Source organism: Mauremys mutica, chromosome 2 (genome assembly GCF_020497125.1).
Source record: "Mauremys mutica isolate MM-2020 ecotype Southern chromosome 2, ASM2049712v1, whole genome shotgun sequence".
In the NCBI taxonomy this organism is placed as follows: Eukaryota; Metazoa; Chordata; order Testudines; family Geoemydidae; genus Mauremys; species Mauremys mutica.
The window spans coordinates 106,473,189-106,488,359 of NC_059073.1; the positions used below are offsets into that span (position 1 = coordinate 106,473,189).

The 15,171-nt window shown below is 39.3% G+C and overlaps 1 protein-coding gene across 4 annotated transcripts in view; it reads left to right on the forward strand.

Moving 5' to 3' along the window:
* Positions 1-14,265, forward strand: part of NFATC1 (nuclear factor of activated T cells 1) — a 154,546-nt gene extending 140,281 nt beyond the window's left edge. For all 4 annotated transcript variants that reach the window (XM_045007804.1, XM_045007806.1, XM_045007805.1 and 1 more), the window contains one exon: positions 12,281-14,265. In XM_045007804.1, the coding sequence (XP_044863739.1) occupies positions 12,281-12,348 (68 nt within the window). In that variant the 3' untranslated portion in view covers positions 12,349-14,265. The remainder of the gene's footprint in view (positions 1-12,280) is intronic.
* Positions 14,266-15,171: the final 906 nt, after the last annotated feature.

Consider the following 15,171-nt stretch of genomic DNA (forward strand, 5'->3'; position numbering starts at 1 on the left):
CTGGTGTGAACATGTCAACTCCTATAAAGTCACTAGTGTTGCACCTGCTCAGACAAGGTTTGAATATGTCCTGTTATCTGTAGAAGCCATTTCTAGTTTTGAGGCCGATCTTGCGGTCATTGAATTCACTCCAAATTTTGCCATTGATTCAGTGGAAGCAGAAATGGGTCTTTTACTTGTTCCCAGATGTGAAAGGAAAAACTTGATGAAAACTCACCTGTGACTCACCTTCTTTCGCACTACATTTTATGTATATATATTTAGTCTTATTCGATATGCCCCAGCTGCACCTGAGCTTGTCTTTTAAAAACACTAACAAAAGGCTGCTCATTGAAGAGTGTTCCTGATGATCACCAGGGGCCACCCTATTATTACATTAAGTCAATTAGAGACCATACATGTATGTCCTGTTGATTTGATTTAGAACTAACTAAAGCTCCAGTAATGTGCAATTACAAGAAACTTAATGACCCCTTTATATCAAATGCAACCTCCATGGCACCTAATATACTTTGATGAATTGCTCATTATGTGCAATGTTAGAAAAGCTTCTATAAAGATTAATAATTGTATAATCAATAGAGAAATTCAATCTTGTTTTAGCTCTTTTTAAACTCTGAAATCAATGGACCCTGTTTTGTTCCCCACTTCCCTTGTGTACCCCCAATATATATGTGTGTGTGAGAGAGAGAGAGAGAGAGATGATATTTTGTAAGGCTAAGCCACTACTTTGATTATAATAGGAATTCCTCATCAGCCCTTCCTAACACATTTTAAAAAATGTTTGTTCTTTTTCTGTATATACTACTCTCCAGGTGTGCCCAGCTTTTTCTAGCATTGAGGTGTGTTTCTGGATACGTGATATGGACAAGTACTAAAGTACCCTACCCGATATGTCCATAGTGGTAACACTGAGATGTCAGAGTTAGTCTAACCTGCCTGGACCTCCTAAAGCTGAGTGTTAAGTACTCAAAGTCTGAAGCAATCCCTGAATATTTCAGTTTGCACCATATTTCTTAGGATAATCTGGTATTGTTGCCATATGGTACTGCTTGCAGCTGACCAACCCCATCCAAAATACCTCCTACCTGGGAAGGGGAGAGAATAGTAGATATGCAGGGTGAAATTACCCAGTTGTAGAAGGCCAAATAAGAACTGTGCAGTACTTAAGCTCTATTTTAAGGACTTAACTGGAACGTGCTGGCCCTCTTCACAGGGATGAATTTCACTTCTAAGGAGACATAAAATAGAAGAAAGGAAAAATAGTGCTGTGCTTTGAACTTACTTTCTCTAATAGGTTCCTCCTCACCACCTCTTTCTATCATCCCCCACCTTAAGTCAAGCACAAGTATCAAGTCATATTCTGTAGCTAGATTAACGGTGGCCCACATACATTAGATCTGGGCAATCTCCAGAACACTGGAGTTTTATTTTTCTAGCTAGCCAGCTGCAGACATGCATATGCACGTGCATGTAGGGAGTAGGCGATAGTACCCTTGGAGCTGTAATAAAAGCCAGAGACAGTCGCTCCCGGATACTAAACTTCAGCAACATGGTTGGTACCTTGGTACTTGAGCTAGACCCTTATTCCTCCCCACCACGCCATGAAAATTACTAGTTTCATTACCCATTCCAGCAGTGGAGTTGAAAGTTGTTTTGACTGCGAGCAGGCAAGCAGGCAGACACAGAGAACTGCATGATTTTCGGTGCCACCTCATATAGCTACTTGACCGTCTTCCTTTGTTGCCTCTGCAACAGCTTTGACTAGTTTGTTGTAGAGGAGGCAGGGGCTGAGGGTAGTTAGTGTCCTTCACTCCCATGTAACTACCTGGTTCGCTGGAATGGCAGTCAGTACCCCTGTAATCATAGGCAAAGCAGCCACAGGCTAACCATTACTAATATTTTCTCATCACTAGTTTATGTGAGGACCCATATGAAGCTACAAAGCATATGGAAGTAGAGCATGTCTGTGGCCAGTTCTCTTTGCAATTGTCACGCTTTTATCACTATATGGCACTGGGGGATGTACTTGTGAGTTAAGACTGTGAGATTTCACTGAGATAGGGTATAAAGTGTGTGAATGCACCCACACAGAAAACCGATGCAAAACTAAAATGAGTCAGGATCTTATCAGTTGCTTATTGTGTAGTTCGGTTGGTTGTTGAGATAACGCTGGTACTGGTGACTTGCAACATAGTCAAATAAAATGTGGACACTTTACAACCTGGTGCAATTTTGTGCTGTTTAGCTTGTGGTCCAGGATTAAAATTCTGAGAAAACAGCAAAAATTATATGGTCAAAACTTTTCAAATGTGGGAATCTAAAGATAGGTGTCTAAATACTTAAATAAAAGTGGCCTGATTTTCAAAGATGCTTGTCTCCATGGGAGCTGCTCAGTTCCTCTGAACATCAGGTGGCTTTTATTTATGGTTATTTTTTGTTTGTAAAATGTTTTGAGATCCTTGGATGGAAGGCCAATTATTTCAAATGTTGCTAGCTCATGATTTTATCATGAGTCTTGTGATATTCAGTGTTTTTCTTAAAGCCCCACCTTCTGGAATCAGGAGATGGCATGGAAATCTCAACTTTCATTAAAAAAAAGAAATCTAACCTGTCATGCTTGGGGAGAAAACATGAAGCTTGTGAAGCCTAAATGCTCAGCAACCAGGAGCCCCATAATGTATTATTTTGAAAATCTCATGATTTTTAAGACAGTATCATGATATTTGGGGGATTTAAATCATGATTTTTGAATCCTCGGGGTGCTGTTTTTCTGCCCTAGGAAATAAAATGGAAGGTAACATTGAGGGTATGTCCACACTACCCGCTGGATCGGCGGGCAGCAATTGATCCAGTGGGGGTCAATTTATTGCGTCTAGTCTAGATGCGATAAATCAATCCCTGAGTGCTCTCCCATCGATTCCTATACTCCAGCGCCATGAGAGGTGCAGGCAGAGTCGATGGGGGAGTGACAGCAGTCGACTCACTGCAGTGAAGATACCACGGTGAGTAGGTCTAAGTACGTCAACTTCAGCTACTTTATTCACGTAGCTGAAGTTGCGTAACTTAGATCGACCGCCCTCCCCCCCACAACTCCCGCAAGTGTAGACCAGGCCTCATTGTCAGTTAGAACTGGTCTGAGTCATTTCATTCCAAATGTTAGGGGGTGAAGCTGCATCTTCTGTAGCAAAGACGTCTGTATGCTTGGGGATGAAGACACACCGTCTCTTCCATCCCACCCAGCTTCTGTCACCACTGATCTTGAGCCTCAGCAACGTTATGAGACATTCTCATGAGTCTTTTGTGGCGTGGAAATTCCATATAAAACTTGCAACTGTGCCTATTTTGTTTCTCTTACATGTGCTCTTAGGAACGTAAACACATGATTTTGGTTAAAATGTGGTTTATTTGTCCCCTCGCCGCTTTTTGTGTGTCGACTGTGGCTTGCATCATGTCAGGCCAAATCCTGTGGCCTTTACTCAAGCAAAATCCCTGCTGAACTCAGGGAGAGTTTTGCCTGAGTGAAGGCTGCCAATTATATCCTGTCAAGTTTAAACTTCTGCTTTAAGAAAAACAGTGTCTGATCACTGTTGCCGTTAGAATATAGGAGGGAAAGGTTAAGGGCCAGATCCTAAGCTGGTGTAAATCAGTGGAGATCCCCTGACTTCAGTGCTGTTTCCAGCAGCTGAGGGTCTGGCCATAAAAATGTATAGAAAAGAGACTCAAAATGCTCCCAGGCTTTCATCTGTGGTGGATGAAAAACATAAAGCTAGCACGTCTCGCATGACGTGGTATGGTAAGGCTGGGGACTGGAACTCATTTAGAATGGGCACCCAGTCAAAAGTCCCAGTCAAGTTACTGCCACACAATGTTGTCACCACACTTCAGTGAGGAACTTTTCTCTGTTTAACCCTCCACAATGCTTCCACTGTGGAAGTTTTTGCATTATTTGGAGTTATCGGGCTAAATAAGGAAACAGGTAGTGCAGGTAGGAAAATTATTCCATGTTAATGGCTGACTGTCACGTCTAACAATACTATTCATCCATGCCAAACCTACATTCATAGTGAGGATCATGTTTTATTAAAACCTGCTACTTATTGTCACTCACTTGCTCCACTGTCCTATTCACTCTTTCCAAAAATAGCATGCCCCGTGGTGATGGCTTATTATGATTAACAGATAAAAATAAGTTTAAGGTTTAAATGCATCCAGGACACCTGAGGTAATACAAGATCTGACTTCTGCATGGAACGTGTGAAGTTATATTTTCCGTTGCTTCACAAGACTGGAGTTTGGGGGTGGTTTTTTTATGTTTTGTTTTGAATTCAGTAAGTTTTAAAGTGATCTGTGGTTTCATGTTGCAGATTTCCACCTCAGGAATTAATATCACCACTTTTTGATTTTTTTTTCTATTCACAGCATAGTTCCTGCTTTTAAAACACAACTTCTAACAAGACCATTTTTTCCAATCATTGTTATATTATAGATAGATAGATAGATAGATAGATAGATAGATGATGACATTTATACATAAGAGAGAATTGCTGTTTATTAAAAGGGAGAGGAGGAAGGCTCTCTGGCAACAAAAGTAGGATTCTACTGTTTCAAACGAGTGCACACCAGGAGCTGTATCTATTTACTAACTGTCTATGTGTTTATATTTAGCCACTTCTCTTTAAGAAAAAAAAATCAACAGGGGAGGCATTTTCCTTTTGGTGTTTCTATTTCCTACTTGTTAATTTGTGACTTCAGACTCCTCGTTGATGACGCTAATGTACTGCATTTGAAATAAGGGCACATGATAGTACAGGAACCCTAAGGATCTAGATTTGAAGTCTCCAGTAGAAAAATCAAAGGACAGACATTGTAGGCAACAAAAGCAAATGCCATAATATGTTACATTACTAAAAGAAAACATAATATTAGTGCCAACCTCATTGTCTCTAATGTTCTGTTTCTTTGGATATAGCTTTTATTTTTATTATTCATTTGCCAAGTGCAGACAGTGTGCTCAGTACTGTACAAAACCGAGAAGAAAATGCTGTCTCTACTCCACAAAGCTTGCAATCTCTTATCTGCTGAAGTCAGTGGGAATTTAGGACACTTAGCCCACTGAAAGATTAGCTACTAAACTCAGTACACAGCAGAATCAATACATAATTTTATACATCCATAACACGAACAGAATGAATTGTTTGAGAATACAATTGGTGCCTTTTTTTTATTTCTTTTGGCATAATATATGTTCAAGTTTAGGTAGCTTATTTTGTTCAGGTCCAGTTTTGCAATCTACTGTTGTTCTGTTCCATTTTAAAGGTGATGATCCATACTGTTCATAGTTGAGCAAAATGCACACAGTATAACACTGCATATACAGACAACATAACAGCTGTTAACAAAAGCCTGATCTGAATACGATGCGATAGATTCCTTTGAACATGCTGTATAACCATTCTTAACAATGGGACAAAAAACTGGATCAGAAGAGACTTCACAGCATTTAACTGTTGCTATATCCATTTGCATAAAAAATGCACAACATGTTAGTGACTCACAATATATGTGACTAACTGAAGGTCTTTTGATGCCACTTTGTTTTAAACATATCAGACTTCTTTAAAAAGAAACAGAGTACAGTAAAATCCTCCTGATCAATATAAGCCCTCAGGCATTTCCTCTGTAAACCTCCATCAGACTTCCTCTTGTGATTATTTTGCAGCCTTGCAGTGACTTATGTAGAGAGCTACACGTGCGGGGAGGAAAGGAGATGGGGAGGGGGTGCAGATGGCAGCGCATGGAACAGGTGACGTACAGTGTGCACATCTATACCGCTGCAACCCTTTCTGCCTTAATAACTTGGAAGCACACAGAAGTCATTCTGTTCTGCATTTTAATACAGCAAGATATTGGTAATGGCAGGCCGTGTCTCCTTTTGTAAAATTAAGAAACACCAACACTGTTACATTTGTAATCTCAAAGTGCAATCATTTGTTTATGTAGCATTACTAGTACTTGTACCGGGGATGGGGGTGGGGTCACTGAAGGTAGCTTCTTGCCTGGAGCAAAAAGACATCAGTAGTGGTTTGGGTTCTTTATAGGTAAAGTGTGTAATCGGAAAGGAATGTAACTATAACCCACAGCCTCATTCGGCATTCTGATGATACAAAACTCTCAGGCCCCGATCCAACTCTGCTGAAGTCAATGGAAAGTCATTTATTTCAGTGGGCTTTGGATCAGGCCCATAGTGCTGTCTGACAAACTTGCCAGCTTCAACCAATCAGAAACTTGAAACATAATCAGGGAAGGAAGGTGAACAAGGAAAGTTGTGTTAATGTCAAATTCTCTCTTGCCTACATCCTAGTCGAGTACTTAGGCTTATTGTAACATATTTTAAAAAATCAGTGTTACCTATCTTACATCATTACCCGAGAGTTAACTCCAGCTTCTTACCTGCTGCAGGCTACAGCTCCCAGCCCAAGTGAGGGCCACAGAAGGGCCTGAATGGAGCAGGACGGGTACAATTCTGTTGCAGAGGCAAGAGCAAAAGCAAAGAGGCCTCTCAAAGGGCATCAACACCCCCCTGAGCAGTGTAGCACACAGCATCACGGCGGTTCTACTCAGGCAGTGTGCAGGGAGAAGGATGTAGGCACTTGCACCTACAGCTAAGCAAAGTAGCTCTGTGGTAACAGAAATATTCCTGGGTAGGCGCCTTGAACACTTCATGAAACAGAAGCTAGGAAGTGTAAGTAGGGGGCTATTATTTGTAATAAAGTTCAGACATATCAGGATACATTCTCAAAGGGGCATTGTCCTGGCTTCTTAATCTACAGAGGCAACTTTCTACATCTACGTTTTTGGAATCTGTGGCTCTAAAGTCAGTTGTTGTTTTGGAGTCTCTTTGGGAACATTTGGCCCTTGATACACAGTATAATATTGTAAAGCCATAGGGGAGCTGATCCAGCAGTCTTTGTGCAGCAAAGACCTTACCCCAGTAGTTTATGGACCTGTTTCACATTGGCATTATTCCCATTTTACATCTATGTAACACCTTTGATTTGAGTGGCAGGACACCGCACAGGGGTGTATCAGACTTGATGTTGAGTGTGCAAGGAAAGCAGAACTTGGCTTAGGAAGAATAAATATTTTATTAAACCAAAGTGCAATATTGTTATCTCTATTCAAAGCAGTAGTCAAATATAAGGAAGCAGAAGTTTGCAGAAAACTTTTCCTTTTATTTATGTTTGATGCGAATCCATGTATAGACCAAAAATTTAAAAGATATTTCATTTCTTATAAAATTCCTATCCATATAAGGAATCCATATTTCTTTAACTATATCCGGTTGCCCTGTTTAAAAAGCAGGAACTTTACATGTTGCATCCGTGAGATATTGATTTTGCTATTTAGTAAAACAAAAGTTTCCATTTCAAGGGCATTTTAAAGCAAAGTTAAATATAAGAAGAAAAAACTCCTTATTAAACTAAATTGTGGTGTAACAGCTCACCACATCCTGCTGCAATGGCATCTGATGTTTAGCAAAGGAAAGGTTTCTCTTTCAGGCTTCTGACAGGTACAGCGGTCACATGTTACCTGCATTTCTCAGCACTATTATTTTTTTTACTTGATGTCAGTGGAAAAGCTGAACATGAAGATGGAAAATATCTGTTCAGAGAGGGCATTGTGGGGAACTGTAGGTGTTAGCTACCAAAGCAACTATGCCTACCTCTTTCTTCCCTCCGACCCCCCCAAAAAAACACCAGAAAAACAAACTAAAAAAATCTGATGACAAATGCACTGTAAATCATCATACTCAGCTCTTTGAATTGACAGGAAGGAATCTGTTGTTCTACAGGAACTATTGTTCTAGACTAGGCATTGAAAGTTAGAGAGTTTTGTTCTATTCCAGATCTGCCACTGAGGCCAAGTCTACACTGCAGACTTCTGCCTACATAGTTATGATGGTCAAGGGTCTGAAGAGGTGTGATCCTTGACTGACACAGCTCTGTTGGCACAAGTCCCTAGTGCTGACGCAATTTACCAACAAAATTGCACTTTATCAGTATAGCTTGTTTCACTATTGTTTTACTATACTGCTACAAAGCAACAAACGAGGAACATTTGCCCAGTATAGTAAACCTGTATATCTATACCACCATAGCTTCCCTATTGTAGACATAGCCTGAATTACGACTTCTGGCAAGTCAGGGTTTATCTACATGGAGCAGCAATGCGTGCAAGAGGGATGTGATTTCTAAAGCACATCAACATGTTGTGCACTAATTGGCCCATGTAGACCCTACTGGCACAAACTAAAATGCCTACTTAGCATTAATATAAATGGGACTACATTAATGTGCACTAGTGAACTTTTAGTTCATGTTAGCTGGGTCTTTATGGGCCAGCTAGTGCACAGCATGGTGCACATTAGAAATCACACCCCTCTAGTGTACCTTGCTCTTCTTTGGAGACAAGCCCCTAGTTAATTCTGCATGCCTCGGTTTCCCCATGTGTAAAATGGGTATAATAATACATACCTTACCAGAGTTCTATGATTGTTATTTTAATTGCTGTGTGTAAAGCCATTAGTTAACATGGATTATGTGAGTGCAAAATACTGCTACTACTGGGATGTTTTGGCAAGTGAGCAGTCATGTGCCCTGTGTTATTTGAACCCAAAGACCAAGTTTGCTTTAGAAATGAAACTCCAACATAAGCCAAAATATTCCTTGTGCTACTTACTCCATATACACCATACCACCTCGTTTCAGTAACAGATTTGCAATCCAAAGCTTGCCCATACATGAGAGCAATAGGTGACTCTCACTGAACACGTTGGATTTTTTGCTTGACGAGAGGCAACTAAGAGGGAGCAGGAGCCATTCCATTAAGGTCTGCATAGCAGGAGTGCATTTCACTTGCTGTGTGGAGCCTGGTTGTAGCCATATGGTACTGACAGAAGAGGAGGGTTCTTAATAAAGGTGCTAGACGCATGTAGCTGGAGAAAGTGCAGAGTGTCATTAGTCAGTCGCAGCAAACATCACATAAAAGAGCATGTACTTTGGTCTTAGACCGCACATACATGCTGAATGATTTCTGCCTGCTCACACCCACTGAAGGGCATTCCCTCCCAGGCTCAGGTGCTTTAGTGGGCAGCAAGGGAAAGCCCGCTCTTAGCATACTTCTGCTGTTCCTTCCCCTTTTATCTTTTCAGACAGATGTTATTTTCCACTTGTGTCTGTATTGCTACACTTACAATCTTTCAATACTTATTGCTGGGCAATAAGATAGAAATTCTTTTGCATCAAGCCATCCTTTGTTCCTCAGTGTAAACCTCATTCCAGTACACGCTTTAAAGGACTTGTTCTTTTCATTTATTGGCAGGGTAAAAAAAAATAAATGAAGTAAAGAATCACAGAAAAGACTTGGAGACCTATCCCTGAATTCTCTATAGGTTACAATAGATGAGAGTGATGTGGAACCATGCTGCCAGCTATTATATTGGTTCTTTATCACATCTCAGTTCCCTTGTTTTGGACATCTTGTGGCTATCCAGTGACAATGGCTGCATTGTAGGCAAGGTTCAACTATCTCTTGGGTATCTGTTGGCATGGTGGAGCGGCTGTCGTTCAACAGATGTGTTGCTATACAAGAAAACTGTGCATGGTCATCACACCTAGAAAACAGTGGAAGTCCACCTATAGTGAGAAAACTATATATAAGGTGAGCATGAAACCTCAAACCCTCATCCCCCTGATCCCCAGTGACTTCAAGAGCTCCCAGATTTGGCCCTGATACTATTGGGTTTCATTATTTGAGTTAAACAAGATGTTGGTGAATGGCAGTTATGATCTAGTGAACTAAGCATGGGGCTGGGAGTCCTGGGGCTGGATTCCATTCCCAAACGCTAGGGGATTGCTGTCTGACTTTGAGAGAGTCACTGAATAGCGATTGGTAACATTTTCAAAAGCATTTCAGTGACTGAGGGATCCAAAGTCCTATGTTCAAAAGTGACTTAAGGCACGTAGGAGCCTAAGTCTCACTGTAAGTCAATAGCTCAAAAAGCCAAAGGTGCTGAAGTCATTTTTGAATATACAACTTAGCTCCTAATACAATTAGGTGCTTTTGAATTTTTTTCCCGTTTGCCTTAGTCGGTTTTTGCTGCTTTTTGCCCTTTCCCTTGACATCTGTGTCAGGTATTCCAAGTTAAAGTAAATCACACTTTCCTTGACTAGACTACAGAACATGACATGCTCTTGGCCTGAGAGTCAGATCTATGTTCTACTGGTTTTCCCACTGACTTATGTGGGAAAGCTCCTTGATCTCACTGCCTCAGTTTTCCCATATGTGAAATGTTGATAATTAATAACACCTATCTACCTCCTTTACAGAGCTGTTGTGAGGATAAATTAATATTTCTAAAGCACTATATATAAAGGCTAAGTGGCAGTATGAATAATATCTGATTGTTATTCAGTGTGAAAGAAGCAAAGGTGTAACTCTATATCTGGCCCTCAGGTAGTTTGCACTTGTTGCCACATTTTACATGCCATATGATTTGTAGTGTAGCCAGTGTTGCCAGAGATGCTTATCAAGGTAACTTCCTTGACAAGATTGTCATGGAAAATCTTTCCCACAGCGTAAGTGTTTGCGTTCGGGGAGAGGTGCAGTTTGGAAAGCTGTCCTGAGCCTTGCAACCTGTAAGTCTGTGGTATTATTACCCTTAATATGCTATGTGCAACGTACCTCCTTGTCACAGTGCAGGGGCTGTGGCCTAAATTGGTTTCCACTGGTTACTAGTATGAAAGATACACTCCATGGCACCATCAAAAGAAGTGTTTGTGTCTTTACATGTCATTTCCATATTGCTCTTATAGGTTTTTTTAAAATGAATAGGTAATCACCAATACCACTGCTAGTCCATGGCTGAAGAAGGACCTGCTTATGAATTGGTATCTATCAATCCACTGACCACCTTCTGGGATTCAAATCCTGACTGATTCGTGTACTGTTGGTATAACATGTGCAATAGGTCTGAAGAAAAAACATGTTCAACAACTAATTGCTTCAGGAAGTTGATTTTAGCCAGGCCTGGCTCTCGCGAACAAACACATGGAGTTATCTGGATGGCAGCGAACTGCAGCCCACGAGCGAAGGGAAATTTGGGCTTTTCCATGGTCATTCCATGACGTGGGCATGTGTTTCCGCCTCCCAGTAATGTTAGGAAACTCAGCAGCAATGACAGCCTCACTGATGGCATTTTGTCTATCTTCATGTAAATCAGGTGGTGGCAGTGGTTGCTGGGAGGTGGGGTGGAAATAGAAGGGATGTTGTGCAGTTCACTGTAGATGGCCTTTGCCAGGTTCAGTCATTTCCTGTCTGTCTGCCAAAAATCACAAGCTGATAAATGGACATAGGTTGAGTGTGGGAAACTATATGGGTTGATGATCTTTGGAGGAGAGGGAGGGTGGAGAATGAAAGAAGAGTCACGAGTAAAGAAAACAATGCTTTTATCAGTGGAGATGCAGTCTGACTGGCTGATGCTGAGATAATGCATCTTGCTTGTTCTTTTCTTCAACTTCTGGCCAGGGTTTGAACTTGCCCCTGCCCAGCTCTCAGTCTTTATTCACACATTCATGGCTGTTGATCAACATGAAAGGAGAGTCTTTTTATTCATTTTACAGTCACCAGTAATGGACAAACACACGCACACACATTTTTATCATCATCATTATTATTATTATTTATTAACGATACCACACAGTGCAAGAGTCCACACGCGTAGTCCTGTTCTGCAGAGGCATTGCAGTTTCAAGTGCTCAGTTCAGCACCCGGCAGCTTTGCGTTTTGCGCACGCCACTCTTGTGGAAAGAGAGCTAACAAGCAGTCCTAAGGGCTATTTGCATGGAGTAGATAACATATTCTAAGACTTTCTAGGGTTCGTTACTTTGAGCTTCAGAGCTTGTTCTAAATTACATGTTTTTACTTGTAACTAATTTAAAATGTTAAATATGTTTAATGCAATAGAAGACCCAAGATGCTGCTGTTTTTGTGATGTATTTTGCATGTTAATAACCATGGTTAATCCTGCTCTTTTGCACATAGGTCAGCCTATATCAGTTACTTACTAATGTTACACTTAGTGTTCTAAACGATAGTGAAACCATGAAGAAACTGATACAAGCTTCATTTAACGTATTTTACAGCAGAAGAAATAGTAAGTGTACAGCAGTTTCATTCTAATGGTTCTTTTTTTTTCCCTTGTGTTCTTTCTTTACAGTAAACGAAATTATCAGGAATGACCTCTCCAGCACCAATGTCCATTCAGAGCTTGCAATACTGGACTAGTTCAAATCCATACACTTTTAGCTCAGCTGGTATATCAGCTACAGCACAGAGCTGTCGTAACTGAATAAACTGAAGACATTACCTGGTACCACTCTGATCTTCTGCCTTACTGAATGTTAGGAACTGAAGATTTACCTCTTGCCTACAAAGAAGTATCTCTTCAACCAACGAAACATCTTCTTTAAAGAAAATCATCTCAACAGGAGAAAAAAAGGGGAGGGAATAAACTCTAAGATGGCACATTTCATGGGATAAAACTGGGAAATTCAACAAAAGCTGATGGCTTGTCCCCAGCACTGAGCCTTTTGGCACCACTGGAATTCAACCCTGGAAGTGCCTTATTTTACCAGATTGTGGCATCAGGACATTTTTAATAGGCTTTGAATTTTCTACCATAAAAAGTATTTGTAGGTGCAGAAGCTATAACGCTTGCATTCTGGCAATTGATATTTTAAAAATCACAAGACAGCCGGTTGGAAAGGGAATGACATCCCTGTTCAAAGTCAAATACATTTATGAATTCCAGAATTTCTTCAGCTTTTCCTCTGCTGTAATGTACAGCCTGTTGCCTTATTCTCAGTGCATTTCAAAAGCCTCCCGATCTGTCATCTCAGCTCTTTCTTTTTTTCATATACCGTCCTTATTCTCTGCTAGTGAATCATAGGATTGTTAGTCATAGCATGTTAAGATTTTGATTTTAATCTGGCTTCAGTCATAGCACAAGTATGTTGAATAGCACAAAATAATACGGTTGATGGACAAAAAAATTGAAATCTATCTATTACACGATAGATGTATGTGTATGCATGTACATACATTCTAGTATATATGCATATATTTATATATGACAAGTAATATAGGTGATTGCCTGGCGAGGGCACTGAATTCAGCAATAATTTCCATTTCTGCGAATGCATTTCAGATCCCAAACAATGTTTCAGCTACTTCTGTTGATGGTTTGTTACACCTAAGACAGGTATGCATTTTCTTTCCTCATGCAGTTAAGCAAGCACTTTAGACAGTCAAGAAGGATGCATACAAAATACATAATTATTTACCAAATGGCAAAATATGAATTAAAGAAATTGTAAATACCATTATGAAAGAGTGTAAAATATTTGTTCAATTATAAGATTATTATTCCATGGAAGCCTTATAATTCTCTGCTACATGTACGAAAAATAATATTACCAAAAAACAAATGTTTAATATGCAATGCTGTACAATATGTTTTCAGATTAGCTAATGTTTATGGCGCACCAGATAGGCTTATAGCGTAGTCTTTAACATTGTATTTTGTACAATCAATTGCTTATTATATAACTAGCAATGACTTCTTATTTCATATAACCAAAAAAAAAATAGAGAGAGCATGGTTTAATTTAAAAATGTTTAACGTTAATATTGTGCCTTAGGAATCAGCGACCCCTACTGGAAATATGCCTGAACAACACCTCTGTGTTGAGGTTGTAACTAATTAACCACAATGTTATAAAAATTGAACAGATTTCACAAAAAAGTGAAATTCTCCTAAACATTTTTTAAATATATTATTCTGTACAATTATGTCTTACTTTCTTTTTTTTTAAATATTGAAAGCCATATATGTCATATTTGCACATTACTGTGAAGACATGAGAATATAATATGGCTCTATGTACATATTATGCTGTTTCTGGTCCTGATAGTAGTCTGTAATTCCCAATCTGTTTAATCCCAGTTATTTACCCTGTGTTTAGCATTGTAGAACTTGCATGAAACATTTCTTGTAGACTGCCATATAAAAAAATAAAAAGTTTGACAGATGTCAGCTTAACTTGTAGTTAGAAAAATAGATCCAATAAAGCAAGTCTGGAAGCTAGTGTTAGAGTGGTTCATTTTATGTTATCTTGAAAAATCTTCCTTTCTCATATAAAATAAGCATTTTTTACATTATATACATATATACATATATATCACACGCTCTTCTATTTGAAGCTATTTGCATCCTGCTGCAGCCTACTAATATACTCATCTTATTAGAGAAGTAAATGTCTTTTGCCAACAGAATCACACTTTTTTCTCCTTCTTTTAAAAGACATTACTGCCAAAGAAATAAAAATTGATATATGATATAATTCTCAGATACTATTCACTCTGTACTTCAGAAATGTCAATAAAGTGTGAGTGGAGGAACCTATTACAGAAATATCCTTGGTGAGGCTTTGAACCCCTCCTCCCACACACACACTGTCTGCATTTCTGCAATAACTTTAGCAAGATAATCAACTGTATGTTTTGAATATGTTGCACCTCCTTTGTCCTTAATTTTTATTTTTCTTCTTTAACCTATTTTGAAAAAAAAAATCTGTTACTTTTAAGCCTGGATAATGGAAGATTATGCATCTCTTGTATATGTATTCATAAAATAAAAAATGCAAGCAGAAATCTTTCCCTTATGAGTATGATACCTTGTGTTTGTACGTGTGTTGTGGTTGTTAATTTTATTTTAAAAAAAACTGTTTTCACCAGGTTTATTTTTTTTGTTTGGTTGGGGGTTTTTTGTTTGTTTGGGTTTTTTTGAAAAATAATGGTTCTGAACTGAGCAATTATTTCCCTGGGAAACAGTTGTTAAAACTTACAAAGTGCCCTTTGCATGTATGTTTAAAAAACAACACAAGCCATTTTCTTTTCTCCATGGATGATTCTCACCTTTAAAAATCCCTGACAGATCAATTTTGAAAAGGAATCAAACAGTACAATATTAGCCTTGCAATCAAATATTTGCATTGTCATTGTATTAATTGCACCACTTTCTATTCTGTAACCCCCTGGAAGCCTTTC